This window comes from Gymnoscopelus braueri (genome assembly GCF_963280865.1).
Source record: "Gymnoscopelus braueri genome assembly, chromosome: 14".
Lineage (NCBI taxonomy): Eukaryota > Metazoa > Chordata > Actinopteri > Myctophiformes > Myctophidae > Gymnoscopelus > Gymnoscopelus braueri.
The window spans coordinates 42,512,555-42,536,118 of NC_137619.1; the positions used below are offsets into that span (position 1 = coordinate 42,512,555).

The 23,564-nt window shown below is 42.3% G+C and overlaps 1 protein-coding gene across 6 annotated transcripts in view; it reads right to left on the bottom strand.

Annotated features, from left to right (window-relative positions):
- The window catches only part of golga4 (golgin A4), a 49,325-nt gene that overhangs the window by 17,009 nt on the left and 8,752 nt on the right, over window positions 1–23,564 (bottom strand). For 2 of the 6 annotated variants that reach the window (XM_080449966.1, XM_080449963.1), the window contains 16 exons: window positions 22,391–22,459; window positions 19,844–20,197; window positions 18,325–18,372; window positions 17,081–17,137; window positions 16,651–16,749; window positions 16,281–16,407; window positions 14,921–15,111; window positions 10,182–10,265; window positions 9,634–9,781; window positions 9,369–9,523; window positions 8,584–8,682; window positions 7,915–8,070; window positions 4,050–7,609; window positions 3,794–3,915; window positions 3,092–3,222; window positions 1,344–1,430 (listed from right to left, as the gene is read on the bottom strand). In XM_080449966.1, coding sequence (XP_080306092.1) covers window positions 1,344–1,430; window positions 3,092–3,222; window positions 3,794–3,915; window positions 4,050–7,609; window positions 7,915–8,070; window positions 8,584–8,682; window positions 9,369–9,523; window positions 9,634–9,781; window positions 10,182–10,265; window positions 14,921–15,111; window positions 16,281–16,407; window positions 16,651–16,749; window positions 17,081–17,137; window positions 18,325–18,372; window positions 19,844–20,197; window positions 22,391–22,459 — 5,487 coding nt within the window. Of the gene's footprint in view, window positions 1–1,343; window positions 1,431–3,091; window positions 3,223–3,793; window positions 3,916–4,049; window positions 7,610–7,914; window positions 8,071–8,583; window positions 8,683–9,368; window positions 9,524–9,633; window positions 9,782–10,181; window positions 10,266–14,920; window positions 15,112–16,280; window positions 16,408–16,650; window positions 16,750–17,080; window positions 17,138–18,324; window positions 18,373–19,843; window positions 20,198–20,900; window positions 20,935–22,386; window positions 22,460–23,564 lie in introns of those variants that run through there. The other 4 variants (XM_080449967.1, XM_080449964.1, XM_080449965.1 and 1 more) reach the window with 3 other exon arrangements.

Genomic DNA, 23,564 nt, shown 5'->3' on the forward strand with positions numbered 1-23,564 from the left:
TTCCAATTTTCATACAAGTTCTGACAGCTAAGCATGGCTGTTATACAGTACATTTAGGAGCCGTTAAGTAAACGCAGTTCAAATGTTTGCAAACTTTGCAGTGAAATACACCTGTCATTTACAAAAGGATCAAAAGCATTTTCATTTATAGGCAAAATTCTCTGAGCATATACGTGAATATAAGAAATGTCTATATTTATGTACATTAATCTTTTTAAGTCAAATGAGTTACTGACAGACACACCATTTAATGTGGAATCCAATTATTCATTAATAGAACGGTACACAGTAGCAAATGTCTGGCTTTTTTAATGCGTATGCAGAGAAAACTGGACAGAGTGTTGGTCTTCTATCTTTCCTCCAGAGGATACTGAACAGTGAGACAGAATAACCCACTGTCTACATGAAGTATGGCTCGTGAGGCCCTGAGCAAGGAACAGGCCTCCCTGAGCATAAACCCATACAATCCCCCCATAAAGTTATTACATCACCCAGGAAAAATGCAGTGAAGGGAAAGCACAAAAGATCTGTGTGTTTCTTTGCATTTGTGTGCATCTGCGCTCGTGGGCTCGAAGGTGGAAGGGCTCAGCACAAGGTCTCACTGCACCACAACACATGGCTCAAATGTTTCCCCAGTGTGTTGTCTCCTATCTTTCTCTGTGGCAGCATGAGCGCATTCCCTCTAGTATAAATCTAGCAGTCGGGATCACCTCTTACGAATCGTAATTGGTAACAGGGGTCGAGCTATGACTGCTGCCTCAAAAACTCCCGTTTTTTGTAGAGAGAGAACATTCCAGCCTGATTCAAATAAGCTTCGTAGTATCCGGCGTGCTTTGGAGACCTGCCACATTACTGAAGCAAGCGCCTGATCAGAGCAAAGTATGTCAGCAGGCTGTCCTGCAGCTCTTTAGACGGAATCCTTCAATTATGAATTGGGACAAAAGGGACAGTGGATATCAACCTTTAAATCTGTTCAACTCGATTTGAACTCCCACATAATGAAGGCCCTTAAAAGGACCTCGGGGTATGGTGGAATAACACCTCTGCATTCGGTTGGCTTTCCAGACTCCGTAATGCTTCGATCAGACTTCCGTTGTTCAAAAACTAACCTTCTGCGTGAGTTCACACAACTGAAATTTCATCTACATGTGGCCATTTTTGAGGCAAATAGGTCTTGGCTTCAACTAAATATATCTCACCTTGAGGGCTATATAGAAAGCTTTTACCACAGTAACAGCTACAAGTAAGTATTTATATTTGATAGGAGTCAAAGTACAGATATGTCAGTCATTAATGAGACCCAGCGTAGAGTAGATATGACATTGATGATAAAAATACTCTACCTCAGAATCACCATGGGCCCTCGCTTGCAAATCCTCCAGTTCTTTCTGGACCTGCCAGACTCGATCTCCCATTTCCGTCTCTCGACTCTGAAAATAGAAGAACAAAGGGTGAATCATTTCCTACTGTATGTCTCATCTCAGCATCACAGCTTGGCTATGCTACTCAAGCTGCCGATTACCATGTTTCAGATGTCCCAACTTTAATTATGTTTGGAGACAGTGAAGAAAGGAAGTCGGCCTTCATTTTCTCGGGATGAGTGTTTCATTATTCCTGTGGTCAGGTTTGAAATGCCAGTCATAAGAGTAAGAGTTCATAATACATACAATGTGTGGTTAATTGAAACGGAAGGTAGGGGGAGGCTGTGTACTGATAACGTCCCTTTGAGGACTAACATTAATCTCTCTTCCTTGTTAAAACTGGGGGGTGGAGGAGATTATATATATACAGTATATACACAGCCAACAACAGCCATCTACCAGGAGAATTTAGAGCATTTTGTGCTTTCGTCTGCTGACAAGCTTTATGGTTATGCTGATTTCCTTTTTCAGCAGGACTTGGCACCTGCCCACAGTGCCAAAACTACTAGTAAATTGGGTTGCTGACCATAGTATTACTGTGCTTGATTGGCCAGCCAACTACCCCGGAGAATGTATGGGTTATTGTCAAGAGGAAGATGAGAGACCCAACAATGAAGGCCGATATGAAAGCAACCTGGGCTTCATAACACCTCAGCAGTGCCACAGACTGATCGCCTCGATGCCACGCTGCACTGATGCAGAAATGTGTGTAAAAGGAGCCAACAAAGCATCAAGATCAATTCAAAAAAAGGATTGAAATATTTCACTTCATGTGAAATTAATCTAGCATCGTTCCAAGCAACGGCACGCTCTCAATGGGCATGGCTGTAAGCAGCAATACTGGGAGCCTAGCAATCAACCAGTTCCCAATGGGCACACGCTCAGAACAGCCACGCCGGAACGGTCACAGCACTGAATCAGATCTATACATTCACAGAATCTAAAATAATGCCGGTTGTAATAAACTGTATTAGAAGTAAGAAGTGTAGAAGTGTAAACTTCTGAGGTTTGCGTGATCTTTGCATATCTCAAGACCTGTTCAACCGATCATCTTCACATTTGACGGGTGTATTGCTAAAGACCAATGTGAGTGGAGTGTCGAGTGTGAAGTAGATATGATGAAGTTCTGAAGAATGCGGTACGCAGCACATACGATGGCCAGCAATCGGTCTGTTACGAACGGGCACTGGTTTGCGAACGGCACCCCTTCCAAACGAGCACTACACTAGTCAGTGGTGTAAGTAACTAAGCACATTTACTTAAATACTGTACTACTCCATTACATCTCAGAGGCAAATATTGTACTTTTACTCCACTACAATTACTTGAAAACTTTAGTTACTTTGTATATTTGGATTATTATTACAAAACATACATTAACCACTTCAATGTGTCGCGATGCGACGCATTGTGAGCTTGTCGATCGGCTATTTTCAAAAGATTTTTATACATTTGAAAACTTGAAATGGGACATTCTGCATAATGAATACTTTTACTTCCGGTACATTTTGTACATTTTGATGCCAATACTTTTGCACTTTAACTCAAGTACATTTTGAATTCCGGACTTTTACTTGTAACAGAGAACTATATTGCAGAATTGCTACTTTTACTTAAGTAAATAACGTGAGTACTTTTTTCCACCACTGACACTAGTCTTCAAGAAGTACCTGCAGCACTTCTTCATATTTCTTAACTGTTCTGTGCAGATCGTCCTCCTTCTGTGCTATGGCCTTCTGAAGCTGACAGGTTTCATCTCGATGGCAATTCAAGAGCTCTGTCTCCACGCTCTGGGCCTTCCCTGTGCAGAGGAATGAAGGACACAATCCAGGGTTAGCGCACATACAGCCTCCAAATGCATATTCCAAACCACTTGGAGAGCAGTATGAATTGACCACAGAAGGGAGAAAAAAAAACAGGGCAATTCAGACACACTGTTTCCTAATTCAATGATCCTTTGACTTTGTTCCACCCTAGTGGGAGGATATGAAAAAAGCCAATTATATTTCCTTTCAATCAGTTTCCATGTATTTGTTGCACGCTATTGTTAAACATAAAAGTCAGTCCTTTTTACTTTTATTTCCCTGGCATTGTATTCCCAATGGGAGCTGTGCGGCTGACAAGCACCAGAGACTAATTTGTTTTCATCACAGCAGGGAAAAAATACAACATAACAATGAGCCTTGTCAGTTTCACTGAGTACTCAATTACCGTCGATTTATATGCATTGTTGTTGCACATCGTAAATAGACGATCTACAAACTCACAAGGCATCGCGGTGCGATTCGTGAGCTTGTAGATCTGCTACTTTTGACGTGCAACACTGATTTATATTCATAAAGTATATGTCAGACTGCTTTTCTCCAACTCACCAATAGTCTCTTTCACTGATGTTTCAAGCTCCCTCTCTTTCAAAGCCATTTGTGTGTTAAATTCTCTCAGAAGATGCTTTATCGCAGAGTTCTGCTTCATCTCCAAATCTTCCATCTCAAGCCTGTGAGGGGACAAGGTAAAGGGGATATCAATAAAATGTTATTAGATTCAATTAATGTTACATGTAATTGTATATCTGATAGATACGTTTCATTTTTATCATTATGTGTTATTTTTATTTAATTGAAAACTTACTTGAGCTTTTTGTCATTCTCCTCAGTTAATTCTTTCTTGACGTATTCCAAGTCCTGCTCATGCTCCTTTCTCAAAGATCGGATATCTTTCTGCAAGCTGGTGAAGTCTTTCTGTAACTTCTGCTTCTCATTCTTGACATCGGCAAGTTTCCTTCTCAAGGACTCGGGAGAATCACCGTCCACCTCTTCTTGCATCAGAGAATGGTTCTCCGTCTCCTTTCCCAGGGTGCTCTTGGTTTGCTCTGCACTACAACGCTCCGATACCAGCCCATCTTCCACTTCTACCGGATTCTGGCCATTCTTGTCTAAGCAAGACATAGCTGCCCGATGTTGATCGAGCAGCGCACACTTCTCAAGCAGTTCTTCTTTAAGGTGACTCATTTCAGCAAGAAGCTTCTCATTTTGCTCTTCGGCCTGTCTAAGCGTCGTCTTAACTTCTTCCAACATAGAGTGCGTTTCATCCGGTTCTACCTCCCGGTTTGCTACGTCTCTTTGTAACGACGACAGCTTATCTTCATAGATGTTTTTCAACTCCTCTAAAGACTTCTCCGCCTTGTCTCTCTCGTCGCTCGTAATCAGTTCGAGTTGTTTCTCCTGATCTTCTTTAAGCTTGGCAATTGATGCTAAGAGGGTTACTCCTTTCTCCTTTAACATTTCTGTGTGTTGCTCATTTGAGACTTCGTTTGTCCTCATTTCCTCCAAACTCGCCTGAAGCACTTTGATGGTCTGATCTTTTTCTTCAGCCTGTGAGGTTAGTTGCTTTTTAATCTGACCGATTTTCTGCTCCGCTTTCTTCTTGAGTTCCGCCCCTTTCTGGGCGCTCTCTGTAGCCAGTCTCTCTTCGGTCGCCTTTAGACTCTCCTCCTTGCTCTCGAGAATCTCATTTCTAATCTTTTCAAATTCTTCCTTCTGACTTTCGAGCTCTAGTTTACACGTGTGGTTTTCTTTCAGCAAGGACTGCAGTTTTTCCTCTATCTCCTGCACCAGAGGGCCATTCTGGGAGGACTGGTCCTGGGTCTGTTGCAGCTGTTCCGTGAACTCCCTCTTTTCGTTCTCCCTGATACCGTGCTGCTGTTTCAGGTCAGCGGCGAGCTGTTCACACTCCTTTGCCTTCAGGGCCAACAGCTCCTGAAGCTCACACACTCTACCGTTGAAGCTCTCAACCTCTGAGGTGAGTGCGCTCACCTTTTGCTCCTTTTCGCTCAAGGCTTGGTCCATCTCAGACTTGCTGATGGACTGATTGTCGAGAATGGCAGACTGTTTCTCTTGTTCGAGCCTCCCAGCGGTCTCTTCCATTTGAGTGATAATCTGCTGTCTCTCTTCCTGATACTGCCGGTTCAACAGAGTTATGGCTTCATCCTTCTCTCTTAGATTATTTCCTAGCTGGGTTTCCAAGTCACTGATATGCAACGCGTTGCTTTTCACGCTCTCTGCGATACTTCTGTTTTCTTCACTAAGCTGCTCAATTCTAAGGATTTTCTCAGAGATGGACCGAGAGTGATTCTCAGCCTCCTTTATCAGACCGTCCCTCTCTTTCATTAAGGCTTCGACATGCTCCTTGTGTGCATTAAGTTGAGCGGTTATCTGCTCCAGTGAACTGCATAGATTCTTATTTTCCTCCGTCTGCTGCCGGAGATTCTCCTCCAAAGTGCAAATTCTGTCTACCTTAGTGATGATGATGTTTTTCAGATGTCCCACCTTTTTCTGGTTACATAAAACTCTGTCTCTCAGATTTCGCACCCTGCCCTCGACTCTCTCACTGAGTTCATTTGCCTTAGCCTGGAACTCCCTGCTGTGATGCTCCATTTGGTTACTGATTACGACAAACTGCTCTTGAGCGCTCTCCTCGAGTTTCCGCTGCAGAGCTTCGATCTCCTTACATCTGGAAGCCTCTAGAGCCTTAACCTGCTTCTCAGTTTCCTCACACTTAACTGACCAAGCCTTAAGTCTCTCTCTGTTCTCTTCTTCTTTCCTGCTCAGCTCATCTTGGAGAGAGTTTCTCTCATTCAGAGCCTGGTTCAGGTTCCTCTCGACTGACTCCATTTGCTCCTTCAAGAACACTTCACCCTGAGACAAACCTTCAAGCTTAAATGCAGCTTCCTTTAGCTCCTCCTGCAGTTTCTGTACAGTAGTCTGTCGAATCGCCAGCTCCTCCTTCAAGTCTTTTATCTCATGTGATACCTTCTCCTTCTCTTGTCTGCTTTTGCTAAGCTGCTGAGAGACTTCGTCCAGTTCCTGGGCTTTCTCCTGCAGAGTGTGTGCGTGTTTCTCCGCCACATCCTCCTCCTGTTGTCCCAACTTCTCTTGCCAACGTTGCTCCAGCTTCTCAAGCTCCTGCTTCTGGACATGCCGCAGTTTCTCCAGTTCCTCCTTGTGGTTGTCCTGCAGCTCTGACATGGCACTGCTGTGGCCCTCGGAGCTCTTCTGAGCCATCGCTACAATCTTCTCTTGAAGCTGTTGCTCTTTTTGCTGCAGCTCCGTCTCCTTCTTTGCAAGCTCCTTCTTTGCCGACTCTTCGCTCTCCTGAAGCTTCTTCTTGAACTTCTCCTGCATTTCTTTGGCCTTCGTCTTCCACTTGTCCATCTTTGCATCCTGTGCTTTCAACTTGGCCTCCATGTCCTTTATGGCGCTCTCGTGGGCGGCCTTTTGATCGTCGAGCCACTTCCGTAACTGCTTTTCTTCTCCTTGCTTAGTGTTCAGTTCTCCAGTGTGTGATTGTTCTTTCTCAGTGAGCTCCTTCTTCGTCTGCTGCAGCTGTTGCTCTATTTCTTGAAGCTCCTTCAGCCTTTGTAGAAGCGACTCGTCTTTATGCTTACATTCCGTCTTTGCGATCTCCAGCTGACGCTCCAAATCTTTCAAGTCGTTCCTGCACTTAGCCAGATCCTCTGTGACGTCACGCAACTGAGCATTCGCGTTCTCCAGGGTCTTCTTCTCAGACTGGGCTTGAGATAGACTCTCACGCAGGTCCTCCACCTCCTTGACCTTGACCGATAGGTCTTGCAGAACAGCCTCCGATTCCTTGTGAACAGCTTTTTTCTTGAGGACGTGCTCGGCAAGCTGCTTTTCCTTCTCCTGGAGAACAATCTTCAAAGCGCTGATTTCAGCGTTGAGTTCCTCCTTCGCGGCTTTCTCCCGTCCTCCCAGGGAACGCTCGTGCAGCTGATGGATATTCTCGACCTCCGTCTTGTGCTTCTCCTCCAGGAGCTGCTTGCCGCTCAACGCCTCGGCCAGTTCAGCAGAAAGTGCCTCCAACTCGGTCTGCTTTAGGTCCAGTTTCTCATAGGTTTTCTGGTTCATGTCTTCAACATGTGCCTGGAACCCTAGCTCTTTCTCCTTCAGGATGGCCTCCACCTCTGCTCTATGCGTCTCTTTGAGGTCCTCCAGAGCGGTAAGGTGCTGCTGGGCTAGGGCGTCCAGCTGCTGCCGGCGAGCTTCCTCCAATGCAGACGTTTGCTCCTGGTGCTTGGCCTTCAGCTCCTCCAACTGACCGGAGAATTCCTGGGACAGAGCGGTTCCGTCTTGGGAGCCCGTTTGCAGAGAGCTCTCAAGCTCTAGTATTCTCTGCAATCAGACATTGGGGTTAAAATAACATGTAAAAAACATTCTAGTTACTAAGCACCAGTGTTGATTTCGTCGACTAAAACTATGACGAAAAATTTTCGTCGACTACCTTTTGTCACTGCCGAAAACTAAATAAAAACTAAGCTATGATGACTAAAACTAAGACTAAATAAATATATTGACAATTTCGTCAACAAATAAAAACTAGACTAAAATGTTAGTGATACTGCTGTCAAAATGAACACTGCTAAGCACAAAAAATACCAGATTGTTATAAAATAATGTGATAAAAATCTAAGACTCACAGTTCTTGTAAGTTCCAGCTCTAACCGCATGCCCTTTAACTTGTCCTCGGCCTCTGCCTCCACAGCGGCTTTCTGCAGTTCGGCGGCTTCTAGAGCCAGAGCAGTCTGTTGTTCTCGCTCCTTCGCCGTCTGAGAAAACTGCTCTTTGCATTGCTCCTAAACCCAATAGAATCAAACAGCGGCTTGTCAAAAACAAATTTGAGAAAAATTATATCCAAGTGGTCATTTGAGGAAATATACTGCATTATATACTGCATTGGTTCTCCAAGTAGGGTCCGGGGACCCCCAGGTGTCCCCAGCAAAATGTGTTAATATAGCATCACAATAATTTTAACCGCTTTAACTTTTTATACTTTGGCTATTTTAGCAAAGCTTTGAATACATATATTTTCTAAGCGAACATTTGTAACTTAAATCTTTGCTTCTGGGGGTCCCTGGAACAAAATATTTTGAGATTGGGGTCCGCGGCCAAATGCATATAATTTTGGGGGTCCTTGACATAAAAAAGTTTGAGAATCACTGATATACTGTACAGTAATTGCACTCCAATTCTATTTCTATTTACTTCAAATCTTTTGATGATTCAGAATTCTGTTTGTTGGGTTGAGCGCAGTTATAGTCCATTTACAGTAAAGAAAATGCAATTTAACAACAACCCTCAACACCCACCATGGCTTGTTTGTTTCTGGCATTTATCTCCTCTTCCTTCGCAGCCAGAGTTTCATTGTGTAATCTTTCCATTCTTGCCTCTGTCTCCTCTGATGATTTCTACATCAAAATACATACAGAAAGAATGTGAAGTACATTAACCGCAAAGAGCCATAGAAATAAAATAAAATGCTATTTAATCTATTTACTCATTGTGCCAACTATTAATGTTTTGAAAACTTGTTTTTCCCCCACACACACCTTGTCATGTCCAGTAAACAAAGAGAGCTCCATATCTGTGTTCAACCCCACAAGCTGTCACCACCTTCTGATCCTAACTTTACCTTCTTTTTAGTGTTAAGACGCTGCTGTTATCAATTGTCTGGTTCGCAACATGTAACAGCCTACACTATCTCTTTGATTTGTTGAAATACTACTTTGTTTTGAAAAGAGATTTGAAAATAAATGTGGGTCAAGTCACTGGTTTTAGAATGCAGAATGTAACCACTTTCAATGTGGCGTCCATATTTTGGGCATGCATTACAGCCAAACTTTGACAAAGGGTATGTCGCAATAATGCATGCAAATTGTACAGTAGTAAAGTAACATGGAACATTCTGCCAAATGTTGCAAAATATATAAGACTTCTGTTTCAGACCAGAGTTCAGGATGTGGGGATGGAGAAGGTGTAGTCTATTAACTCTGATTCTATGAAATTGGACCAGGTGATGTAACACTGCTAGTTTGAATAAACACAAAAAAACTAAAACAAAAACAAAAACACATGGTCAAATTCAGCTCCTGACCTTCATGAGGGCAGCAACCTCCTGTTTGACTCGCAGGACTTCCTGCTGCTCCCTTTTCACCCGTTTCACCTGCTCGTCCAGCTGAACCTGCAGCTGCTTGCGGGCCTCCTCTGCCCTGTGGGCCACGCCCAGTGCCCGCTCAAGCTCCTCAAAGGCTACAGTATGATGAGAAACATAGCGTCAAGTTACCCTCCTCACAAAGACCATTTCGACACATATTTAACAGAAGCACCTGGATGGATGGATGGTGCCGCCCGCTGCTCACCTGATTTCTCAGACTTTTCCTTCTGCTCTTGCAGCTCTTCCCTCTGGGCCGTGGCCTGTTGGATTCGGGAGCGTATCTGAGCGATCTCCTCCTCTTTCATCTCCAGAGTCTCATGCATCTGTCTCTTTGTCTCCGCAATGACCATGCCCTGAAAACAAGACAACCCGTGGCAGAAAACAAATGTCTTTTTAACCTACAAGGGGCGAACAAATTCACAGAAACACCGAAAAAGAAGCTCATGATGAGCGATGTCTGTGTATTTCACACTCCAAGTCAAGCTCTAGGTCTTAGTAATTGCATCGGACAGTTCTTGGAGCTCTCAACATTCCTCAACGTGATCTCATGAGTGTCTGGCTGGATCCCGCAGAGCTGAGGGTCAAAGGTTAAGAGCAACAACCTGGGTTCTGCTAGCTTTGCGACCTCCTTACACAGTAGTGGAGCAAAAACATGTCTGTAGTTCAGAGACAAGACGTTCCTGTAGGACGCTCAATCAGGATGTGACCCGGAGCAACCCCCCCAAAAAAGACACCCCCTCCTCCCTCACTCACCTTGTCTTGTTCCAGCTGTTCAACGAGGTTCTTGGCATCTCGTAACTGAGTGATCAGCTTTGTCTTCTCCGTCGTGTGCAATTCCTATCAACGTAGAAACATAGGAATTCAGTTCATCAGTAATCATACAGCATTCTTTACATGGTAAACACATTTTTATCAATGAATTTCCAAAACCTTTCCAGAATATTTAACCCAATTTCCAGGCCTATATAACAATCGTTCAGTGCAATAATGAATGACTTACTCCCATGTGCAATGCCAAAAGACAGGCAGTGTAGCAAAAATAAAGCATAGAATGGTAAATTCCATCCAAAACGTTGTGCCAAATTTACTAACTAACTACGCATCACGCTGCAGCACGTTGTGAGCTTGTAGATCTGTTATTTTTGTCACAGCCGGTATACATTAGGCCGCAATTACGCAGCCCGTTCGGCGAAAAACTACTTATGTTACATATTTCGTGTAATATTGTATATGTTTTGGAAACAAAAGCAAAATCAATAGCCAAAAACAATGCATACAGTAGACAAATATTTTTCCAGGACCCTTGATAAATTCCAAACCTTTTCCAGGACTGGAAAAAGTTTTTTCTAATTTCAAAATATTTCCAGGAATTTCACGAGGGGACCAAGTCTTTGCAAAGGGGCATTCGATTCCAAGAATAATCGATCCATTGTTGTGTGTTCTATAAATCAGTGGCATTCGTCTCGCTGGGCCATATCCTTAACGACCAGCTAGAAAGCGTCTGTATATGGCTGTACCACCCACTAGGCTTTTAGCCCACAAAGCAGCCATCCAGAAAGTCTACACGGCCTCAGCTAAACCAACATGGTAACCCAAATTACAGCCCAGGTTAGGTTGCAGTGGCCTGTAGTAGCCGTGTCTCCGTGACACTGCTGTCTAACCAGTGGTTATCAAAAAAACAAACATCAGGCTTTACATCTCTTCCCAGTTGTTTGATCTACGTGTGTCCATAATGCACTGAAAACACAGATTTAAAGGGATAGTTCACCCAAAAGATTGCCTTTTTTCTATCGATTAGACACCCCATGGAGAGATATTTGTTTTTGTTGCATTCCTAAGGTAGGCAGCGGTTCCGGTAGGAGACACAAAGGAGACTCTTTGTGTCTCCTACCGGAACCGCTGCCAGTTTTTTCCCCCCATAAATTCAAGTCTCCATGGGGTGACTAATCGATAGAAAAAAAGTCATTTTGGGGGTAAACTATCCCTTTAAAAGTACAACAAGACAGTAAAAAAATGGCAAAAACAAAAAGTTTTATAATTGAAAAAATTAAAGATTTATAATTTGTAAACTTCCTTCACAGGCAGTCAACATGATTGATTTGACAACAACACTGCTAAACAACAAAAAAGACACCAACACACAAATCAAGACCCCCAAAAAACATGGGGTCCTACTATGAACCCAGACCACACTTAATACATTCCAAAATCCCTGAGGTGAAAGTCTGGAATTGTAGACAGCTGGTCTGTTTTATGGGGTATTTGTTTGAGGCAGGGGATGAACAGAGCACCAGGATGCCTCTACGCTGCTTAGAAGGGACTAAGCGCCTGTTAACCTCTGCTCTTCCTTAACCCGCTAAGACCGGGAACGCATCTGGGTGTCATTTTTTAGATTTATTTGGGCTATTCAAAAAAATAGCAGACCTACAAGCTCATAGCGCGGCACTCGGTGCCGCGCTATGAGCTTGTAGGTCTGCTATTTTTTTATTTAAAGAAAGTCGTGAAAACGTGTGCAAATCTTTGAATGTATGTGTATTTTAAAGCGAGCATTTGTAACTCAAATCTTTGCCTCTGGGGGGTCCCTGGAACAAAATATTTTGAGATGGGGGTCCGCAGCCAAATACGCTTCTAAAAATATGTTTTCTAAATCCAAGCAGTATGTTGCTACTGTACTGTAGATCAGTGGTGCTCCAACTTTTCCATGTCAAGGACCCCCAAAATGATATGTATTTGCCCACGGGCCCCCATCTCAAAATATGTTGTTCCAGGGACCCCCAGAAGCACAGATCGGAGTTAAAAATGTTCACTTTAAAAAAAAAAAAGAATTTCCCCCCAAAAATAGCAGATCTACAAGCTCGGTGCCGTGCTACGAGCTTGTATATCTGCTATTTTTCGAATGGCCCAAAGAAATCTAAGAAATGACAGAGATGCGTCCCGGTCTTAATGGGTTAAACAGGAAAGGCTCTGTTCCCAAACAGTGCTAAGGCGCAACACACAGAACACATAACAATCGCGAAGCACAGACGCAAAATCTGCTGTCCATCAACACTGCCGGTTTCTACCCACTGAATAGAATCAGTTAAGCGGTCGATTCACAGTAACGATGGCATGGATTAAAGTTTCACAGTAACGTTGGCATGGATTAAAGTTTCACAGTAACGATGGCATGGATTAAAGTTTCACAGTAACGATGGCATGGATTAAAGCAAAATAAAATCTCACAACACTGTGATTTGTGAAACAGCGTGAAAGGAGCCTCACACACACTCACACACACACACACACACACACGCGTGCTCCGTTTCATAAACAAACAAAATGTCGAATAATTATAATGCTTTGGTAGCCATACAGCCAGCCAGTTGAAGAAATTGCAGATGGAGGCTTTAATCTTTGCTTTTATGAAATATCCGAGATCATTGGAGTTTTATGGAAGATTGAACATGTATTTTATCACTAGTTTAACCACTTCAAATACTCTTTCATCTTAAAATAACTAATATTTGAGATTTCTTTGGCTATTAAAAAAAATAGCAGACCTACAAGCTCATAGCACGGCACATGAGCTTGTAGGTCTGCCTATTTTTTTTTAAAGAAAGTTGTGAAAATGTGTGCAAATCTTTGAATATATATGTTTTTTAAAGCGAGCTTCTGGGGGTGCCTGGAACAACATAGAAAATAGGATATCTACGAGCTAAGAACGCGTTGTTAGCTCGTAGATATCCTATTCTCGGTGAGTGACACGCTTCCATTAGTATGGAATCCAAATGACTGGAATCGGTCGTGGCGACTGAGAACTTTAATCCACGCGATGGTCAAAACCATCTGTTGCTATATCATACCACCAAAGCAAAATGTTTTGAAATCAAAGCAAAATAAATGGTCGCAGCCAGCCATGTCAAGTTGACATGACATGACCCTCTCCTCCTGCTGGAGCTTGGCCAGAGTTATCTTCTGGAGGCTCGGACAGTGAACCACAGCATTCCACTGTCTGTGTCACTGAGAGATAATGGAGTCACATTATCAACGGACCATGAAGGCCTCGGCCAAGATGATTTATTATGAACCCAACATCACTCACTACCCCCTAAAACACACTCGCTCATTGATTCGCAGCATCTCGGGCCCAGCCCCATTTTAACCCATTAAGACCGGGAACGCACCTGTGTCATTTTAGATTTTATCTGTAACCATTATTTTATACTTTGGGCTATTCCAAAGAAATAGCAGATCTACAAGCTCGTAGCGAGCTTGTAGATCTGCTATTTTTTGGAAAAATCGTGAACATTTGTGCGAATACTTGAATATATATGTTTTTTAAAGCAAACATTAGTAACAAAAATCTTTGCTTCTGGGGGGGATTCTACAAATGTCTTCTAAATCTGAATGTTGTCTCAAACTTGTCAAGGACCCCCAAAATGCATATATATACACACCATATATTCAAAGATTTGCAAAGCTTTTCACGATTTTTCAAAAAATAGCAGAGCTACAAGCTCGTAGCGCGGCACTTGGTGCCACGCTATGAGCTTGTAGATCAGCTATTTTTTGAATAGCCCAAAGAAGTCTAAAAATGACACAGATGCGTTCCCGGTCTTTAAGGGTTAATCAAACCTCTTCATAATTATAGTTCACCGCCACATCAATTTCTAGTATAACTAGGCTGTCTCCCGAGAATTCCTTTGATATTTTGTTTCTGGGGTTCAAGTCGTACTTCTGAAAATATCTTATGGGTGATGATGACGGTGGTAATGAGTATAATGAGATATTATACAGAGATGGAGATGATAAGCTTGATGACTGATGACTCCCATATGGTAGAAAACATTTGTGGAGTCCTGTGTAAACAAGGCTAACGGCCAGCGTTGTGTGGTTGGTGGTGGCGGGTGGTTAGATAAGCATCAAGCGAGGCACCTGCAGTGGCCGGAAAAAGTACTCAAATGTTTTACTTAAGTAAAAGTATCAATACTGCAATGTAGAAGTACTCTGTTTCAAGTAAAAGTCTTGGAATTCAAAATGTACTTAAGTAAAAGTACGAAAGTATTGGTATCAGAATATACTTAAAGCACCAAAAGTAAAAGTAGTAAAATAGCAGATCTATAAGCTCACAACGCGTCGCGATGCGACGCGTTGTGAGCTTGTAGATCGGCTATTTTCAAGTAGCCTGTGTATAAAATAGGGCTTAAGTGGTTAATGTATGTTTTATAATGTAATAATCTATATCTGCAAAGTAACTAGCAACTAAAGTTTTCAAATAATTGTAGTGGGGTAAAAGTACAATATTTGCCCTCTGAGATGTAGTGGAGTAGAAGTAAAAGTGTTGGAACAATTGGAAATACTCCAATAAAGTAAAAGTACCTCTAAATTGTACTTTAAGTACAGTACTTGAGTAAATGTACTTAGTTACTTTCCACCACTGGTAAACAAGGCTAACGGTCAGTACTGTGTGGTTGACTGGTGTTTGATAAGCATCAGGCGAGGAGGTTCAGTACCTTCGTCTTCTCCAGCTCCTGCAGTCTCTCCTGCAGCTGCTCCTGCAGCGTGTCGTTCTCGCTGCCCAACTGGGCGCTGCGCTCCTTGTGTGTCCGCAGGAGGTCCTTGCACTTCTGCAGGAGGTTCTCCTGCCTCTTCACCCGCTTCAGCAGAGCCTCCGCCACCTTGGCCGGGTCGCTGCTGCCCTCTTCTGCTCAAAAGGAGGAAATACACATATGGTTGAAAAAAGTACATTTTTTTTTACTAAAGGTAGGGTAAGTGATTGTATTTGGTTGAAATAAGTGTTAAATAGCTCTATATTGTGATAGTACTCATTGCTATAGAGTGTTTGTTCAGTAAAAGGAGTCTCCCATGTCTCTCCAGCTCTTTGTTTAACAGAAAATGCATTTTCAGTGCTCTCTCCTGATTGGCTAAAATTTCGTCACCTACCTGAAAATGTACTATATTCTGTTTACTAAAGAGCTGGGGAGACCCCTGTGACAGAACAAACGCTCTGTAGCAATGAATACTATCAGAATATAGTACTTTAACCTTTTTAACAAAACAAAAAAATTACCCAAAAATATCAACTTTAAGTCTGCTTTTCTCTTTAACTTCATTAATTAACAGCATTAATCAAAACAAATCAGATTATTTCCCCTTTCCGAGTGACTCAGTCCAAAGTCGCTCCCTTCATGCCACGCTAGTGTCCAGACATCTGTTTTTTTCATCCGTTTTTACCTCTATATGGTAGAAATAGGTCAACAATACAATTCTTTTTGATTAATTTATTTTTAATGATTGGCCCCCACCAAATCACGGAACTACTTAATTCTTCATCAGAACCAGACCAGAACTCTGACCACGGGACTCAGGCAATCAATTAATACCTTTGCAACCACTACATTAATGGCAAGTATTTCCTACAAAAAAAGCAAAAAAAATCCGAACTAACCCTTTGAGTACGGTGAAAGTATCAATACTGCAATGTAGATCTGTATGGTATAGTATGTTAATGTAGTAGAACTGGCACATCTGCAGTGGTTGAAGGTGGTCTCCCTATACTCTTAAATTGAGACAATTAAGACCCTGGTGTCGGTTAGGTCGGGTCACCTACTGATTGACAAGTAGTACTGCGTGAAGCTCATAAGTCCAAAAGTCTCCCCTGGCAAAGCGGTTAGTCCCTCTGGGTGAGCGGTCGATGTGTGGTCTCCATGTGGTGGAAAAAGTACTCACATTCTTTACTTAAGTAAAAGTATCAATCAATACTGCAATTTAGAAGTACTCTGTTACAAGTACTGTACAACTGTTTTGGACAGTGACGATAAACAGCATACAATCCCATTGTATAGTGCTATGTTAATAAATATGAATGCATACCCTCAGTTGCCCCTGGCTCCTTAGAGGGACTCTGAGGGGCAGAGGCTGAATCCACGCCATCTTCAGACGGAGACGCCTCCCCCTCGAGTGGGACGACCCCCTTGACTCGCTTCTTTAACAAAGCAACCTGGCAGAAGATAACACACAGTCAAAGTTAAGTCTAATTTATACTTGTTTCTATGAAGACAACGCGTGAGTTGCATTTTTCACTTGCGGGATCATACGACAAAGTACAAATGAACTATTAGTCTCTTCTACTATCAAGTCAGTGAATGCATGACACAGTTCCAGACACTTTAATGAACCTAATTTGTTGTTAATACTCACTTTCAACATTTTAGGAACACACACCCCTGCCTACTGTACCCACCTGAGTGTGGAGGACGGTGATCATTTGGTCTTTCTCCTCCAGGGTGGCATCAAACTCCTCTTGTAGATGTTTCTTGGCCTGTTGGTCCATTTGCAGCTCCTACAGACCATCAAAATAATTGTCAAACTTTTGACACTAACATTACAATGTTAAAATGTAACCTGAACCTGGAATTAAAGCAATGCAGATTGTTCCAGATAAAGGTTTTTCTGCTCTGTTGACACTGTGATGTAATCTCAAAGTCCCAATTTTACGAGTGCTTCTCTGCGGTTGTTCTAGCTTCGAGAAAGCTTTAAACCCAAAATGACAAAGTGGCTGCACTCGTTCTGACTAAAATTAGCCCACGCTTGCCTCAATGGCCAGAAGGAGAAACACAAGGTTGACATATCGACCCCCAGAGAAACAACAATTATCAAACTGTGTTGCCTACCTCTCTCAGCTCCCCTATCCTGCGGAGAGATTTGTCCTGGCTCTGACTGAGGATGACCTGGAAGGGTAGTTTGTGGAGAATAAAAGAGAGAAAAAATTACATCATATTGGTTGATGATAATAAGGAATTATTTCTAACCTGTGAATAACCTGCACACCGAGTGCACACCGACAGCAAACCTTTGACACTGTAACTTACTGCAGTGTTTCTCAAAGGGGAGTATGTGGAGGAAATACTACAGGGGGTATGTGAAAGAACATTGACAAACGTTTTGTTAACCAGTTAAATCAAAATCTTGGCTAGCACAACTGTTGAATAGAAAGCAATCCTTATTGTCTCCGCCAGGCCGAAAGGCATGGCGAGAGAGTACGTTTTACCCCCTGTCCGTCTGTTTGTGTGTCCGTGTGTCCGTGTGTCCATCCGTCTATCTGTCTGTGAACAGCTAATCTCAGGCACCGTTGGCCCGGTCGCTGTGAAACTGTGCGCACACACTCCCTGGATGCCAATTCAGAACCTCTGCCCCAAATTCTTCACATGGGCCTGTTATAGTGCCACCAGGAGGCCGATTTGTGCAAAACCCTTTTACTCCTACAGATTTTATCCAAACGTCATGCAAGTATGACGTACACAGTATCTCTATAGTCATGTGATCAACACCGATCTGTCCGATTGTCCATATTCCATCCTCATTGGCTATGGTTGGCTTCCAAAATTTGCAGGATTGGTCCGTTTTGAACAAAATGCCTCAAATCATGAACGCAGCTTGCGCTTTCCGTGCAATTTCACACGCAAATTCCCATTAGGCCGAGGAAGAAATGCCAGCCTTTTCACATTGGCCTGTTATAGCGCCACCAGCAGGTCTAATTTAGCAAAACACATTTTTGGAACAAAATGCCTCAAATCATGAATGCAAGGTCCGATTGCCGTGAAAAGCCTAAGAATAAATGGCACCCTTTTCACATTGGCCTATTATAGCGCCACCAGGAGGCCACAATAACCTACCTAACCTGGCGGAGACATGTGCTCCGTGGAGCACTTTTTCTAGTTTATTATGCAGTTTTTATTTGGTTTTATTTTATCATTCATTCAGGACATCAAATTCTAGCCAGGGTTTTCTCTTGCTGGGGATAATTGGATTTAGACATCAGGGGAAGGGGATACTGAAAACAAAATAGTTTGAGAACCACTTGATTTAAAAGCTCATGATGTTTTAATGTCACACATGCACTAAAAAAGCCACTTACCTGGGTTTTCTCTTTATCTCGTTGCACTGTTCGGTATGCCGTAACCAGCTGCATGAAAAACAAAAAAGGGAGTGAGAGAGTTAGTGGGAAGAAAAACAGCAGGCTGAGGTCAGTGATGGAGAGATGGAGATCATCATAATTGATGGACACGTAAGGCAAGATTATAAATCAGCTCTCTTCATCTCCAGGGGTGAAAGGTGGATGTCGGGGCAGTGGTTATCTATGCCCCTCTGGTTCTCAACCACGGGTCCAGGGGACCCCCGGGGGTCTTTGAGGGCGTTACAGGGGGTTCTCCACTAAATGACTGATAGCTTGGGCGGAACCAGATGGACCCTTACGGGGACTCTTACTCTAAGTGTAAACAAATTATCTTTTCTAGAGCCCAAACGATGCCAGATTTTTAAATTCCGATAACGATTACAGATGTTTTGACCAATATATTGTCAGAAATGTTTAAGTTTCCAAATCTATTTGAAAAACTTGGATTTTTATTAAAGTTGATAACATTTAAAAACAAAAAGCAAGCAAATAAATACAAATAAAGAATGTTTTGATGGATAAATGCAAATGATTAAATCATACTTTTATGGTAGCTGCCGGGCAGAAACCTTGCATCTCCATATTTCAACTTTTTATCATTGTTTAAAAAAGGAACAGAACATGGATGTTTTTTTGCAGAAGGATTATTTCTTCTTGTCCGTCAGAGCAGTGAGGTCACAGCTTCTCTCTTATTTGAACGATAGCCTAAACTTTACATTTGTTTCCAGTAATTAATTTCTATTGCTTGCTGAATATTAAGACTCATAATTTTGGGATTTTACTGTATTTTGTCAGCCACAGTTCACTTGTGTTATAGGCTACCGATGACCGATGTTGGCATTAATGTTGGGTCCAAACATTACCGATTACCGAGTCCACCGCAGCTAAAAACCAGAGCGGACGGTCCATGCTCTAGATCGCGTACTTTTATTGCGATTTTATATATTTAGTTTGGTTCATATCTGACTTTCCTAATGACAGATACCTCGCCACAGTGTTTGTGTGAGACGAGCCCCTCCGGAAGTCTTGCAAGACGAGATTTCACCCTTGATTAGCTGGTAAACACTATGGCAGCCCCTTTGGGACAAAAAACACTGTGGCGAGGTATCTGTCAGTAGGAAAGTCAGATATGAACAAAGAAATATACATAGAATCGTGATAAAAATACGCAATCTAGAGCATGGACCGGCCGCTCAGGTTTTTAGAAGCGGTGGACTCGGGATGGAATTATGTTTTTTTTCCTACTGTACCACTTGTCCTAGGATATAATAATATCATATAAAAGGTACGAAAAACATAAGTCAGGAATTCTCCTTTAACGCTGAAGATTTTACAGTGTACTGTCGACTGGAGTCCCAGAGATAAAAAATCTTATCAAATGGGGGTCGTGTGGGGCGTGGTCTAATGCACATCAAACTGGGGGCCCGCCTTGAAATGAAAAAAGGTTGAAGAATCACTGGGTCTACGTGGGGGGCCTCACCTCAGAGTACTTCCCTCTGTAGTTGGCCAGGCTCCTCTCCGTGCGGTGCATGCGATGCAGCAGCTGCTCTTTGGACATGGCCTCGGTGGCGCTTCCCCCCGGCGACGACTCCTCCGCCTCGCTCTCGATGTCCGACGGGGGATCGTACGTAGGGGTGGTGGGCGAGGAGGCCTCGCCGCCGCCGCCGCCGTCCCCCAGAGGAGTGAGGGAGTCGCGGGACGAGCTGCGGACGAGGCTCTCTTTAGACGGCGAGCGGAAGAGACTTTCCGCCCGGCTCGCTCCGCCACGGAGGAGGGACTCCACGGACGGCACCCTCAGCTGCATCTTCTGAGCAAACGACTGGGGCTCCTCTCGCTATAAGGGTTATTGTTTTGACAAAAAGTTCAACACCACAGCAAAACCATGTTTAACCCATTTAGACCAGGGGACGCATATTGTGTCATTTTAGATTTTAGCTACTGTATAACCATTATTTTTATACGTTGGCTATTCAAAAATAGCTTGTAGATCTACTATTTTTGAAAAATCTTGAACATTTTATTTTTTTGGTAGAATCCCCAGAAGCAAAGATTTGAGTTACAAATGCTGGCTTTAAAAAAATATATATTCAAAGATTTGCACACATATTCACGAATTTTCTAAAAAAGCAGATCTACAAGCTCATAGCTTAGAAGGAGGGACTCCACAGCTGCATCTTCTGAGCAAACGACTGGGGCTCCTCTCGCTATAAGGATTATTGTTTGACAAAAATACATTTAAAAAAGCGGCCATCCAAATTTTCAAGAGTTCAACAATATCCGGCACCACTTTTTTTCACTCTCTATATCTGTTTGCCAAAAATAGCAGATCTACAACGCGTCCCGTTGCGGCGCGCTGTGAGCTTATAGATCTGCTATTTTGGGCAAATGTTCCACCCCAAACTATGGATGCTGGGCATCAAGTGTTTAACAAAAGGTGGCATTTTAAGAGTTTTAAGCATATTTTGATCATCGTGATATCGTAAATCGTAATTATTTTGGTCACAATGACATTTTCATATCGTCCCATCCCGAATTACAAGAGTAAATGACTGGGGCTCCTCTCGCTAAGGATCATTGTTTGACAAAAAATTCATAAAAAAGCCATCCGAATTTTCATGAGTTCAACACCACAACAAAACCATGTTAAAACATTAATTTCAGTGACAGCTTTATTGAAGAGCGTGGGAGAGCGTAGTTCAACTTGCCTGGGGAGCTTTTCACAGTATGAGGGATTGCCAAGAAATTGCAACATTTTCGAGCGAGATCTCACAAATAATTAATATAATGCTCGGTGTAAGGCTACCTCTTGATCCTTAAAATGTTTATTTATGAGTTATATCCTTTACACCCAACCAAAAGTCATATCAAGGATACAAGGAATAAACAAACAGTTTTACTGTTGTGTTTACTCCAAGCAAACGGTTCAATCACATTATTATCGTGGAAGATTACTCAGAGACAACGGCTGGGCCAATGGCTCAGGGAAGTGTTTTGCTATGATATGAAGATATGCATTAATTCTGAAAAGGAAAAGTGGAATTTTTCATAGGCTTTGGTGAGTTAAGAACGCCTTAACATTCTCACCAAACTCACCAAAGCCTATGAAAAGTTCCACTAAGCCAAGTGATTTTCTTTGGTTAAAATAAGTGTTAAAATAGCTCTATAGTCTGATAGAACTCATGGCTATGGAGTGTTTGTTCAGTAACAGGAGTCTCCATGTCTCTCCACATCTTTATTAAACAGAAAATGCATTTTCAGGTACAGTATACAGTATTTTATACTTTGGCTATAAAAAAGAATTGCAGATATCCAAGCTCATAGCACGGCACCGAGTGCTGCGCTATGAGCTTGTAGATCTGCTATTTTTTAAAGCAAACATTTTTAACTCAAATCTGTGCTTCTGGGGGTCCCTGGAACAAAATATTTTGAGATGGGGTCTGCGGCCAAATACATATAATTTTGGGGGTCCTTGACATGAAAAAGTTTGAGGACCACTGATTATAGCAACATACGTTTAAAAAAAAAAAAAACTGTTAGGATTTAGAAGACATTTGTAGAATCCCCCAGAAGCAAAGATTTGCACACATTTTCAGAAAAAAAATCAGCCGCGCTACGAGCTTGTAGATCTGCTATTTTTGAATAGCCAAAGAAATCTAAAAATGACACACAGATGTGTTCCCGGTCTTAACTCATTCAGTGCCATGCTTATTTATGGCTATGTTTGGCTCCGAGTGCCACAGCCAAAATTCATTGTTAAAAAAAAGTGCTTAGGAGCCGAGATACAGCCTTTTCCAGTAAGAAGTTAAACAAAAAGTGAATGGAGCAGAATATTTTCAAATCATGATATCTTGGGTTCTGAACATTTGTCCAAAAAAAAAGGGATTTAAAATGTTTTTAAAAGTTTGACGTCTAAGACGTCACGTGGCGCTCAGGGCGCTCAGGCCACGTGACGTCTTAGACGTCATGTGGCACTGAATGAGTTAATGGGTTAAAAGAAAAAACATTAAAAAATATTTAAAAAACTTGCCTGGGGAGAAACACGTCCGTCTCCATTGATGCTGCCTCGTGGAGACCTGGGTGCTCCTTTAGAGGCATTCTGTAGAGTAACAAGACATAGAATATGAGAAAACGCTGCTCCAGGGAGGACGTACAGGCCAGTTAGTCATCCACACCCATTGTGTTCACTCCCTGATTACTCTGCGAGGGAGCAATATTAGTAGTATTGCTGGGAGCAATTCAGGGGCAATGGGTACCCTCATGCAACTTGGAAAAAACACAGGGGTTAAAAATACACAAAACGAAGGCATCTCTACGGTTACATGAAACAAAAAAGGGGGTTAAAACACTATTCTATTGAATAGCCACGAGGTCAGAACAAATAGTCAAACTCAATTAAAGGAGCTGATGCGTTGAATTAAAGGTGCTTAGTTTGGCGGTAAGTGTAACACAGCAGAACTGCAAAGAGCACAGAGACATAACAGAAGTGTGTGGAAAAATTAGGCAGCTTTTAGTTGGTTTGAGCCGAGTTGTTACAAGCAGGGTTAAGAGTTAGCAGATTTATTTCCTCCCTTTGTCCAACTCCAAAGTATACTTTTCCCTATGAGATTAATAATATGTGAATCCTATTTTGCCGTCCTTACAATGGAAGCATCTCGTGTCATTTTAGATTTCTTTGGCTATTCAAAAATAGCAGATCTACAAGCTCATAGTGGTGCCGCACTATGAGCTTGTAGATCTGCTATTTTTGAAAAATCGTGAAAATGTGTGCAAATCTTTGAATATATATATATTTTAAAAATGTTTAACTCAAATCTTTGTTTCTGGGGGGTCCCTGGAACAACATATTTTGAGATGGGGGGGTCGGCGGCCAAATACGTATCATTTTAGGGGTCCTTAACATGAAAAAGGTTGAGAACCACTGATATTATAGCAACATAAGTTTTATATATTCAAAGATTTGCACACATTTTCACAATAAAAAAAAAATAGCAGATCTACAAGCTTGTAGCGCGGCACTATGAACTTGTATATCTACTATTTTTTAATAGCCAAAGAAATCTAAAATGACACAGATGGGTTAAGGCCAGAGATCCAGTCAATTCCTATTGGAGGCAGAGGCAAACAGCATGCCAAGGCCTCTTAAGCGCTCCCAGAACTTTATATGAATGGATAGAACAGAAGGCATTTCACTTTACACCAAG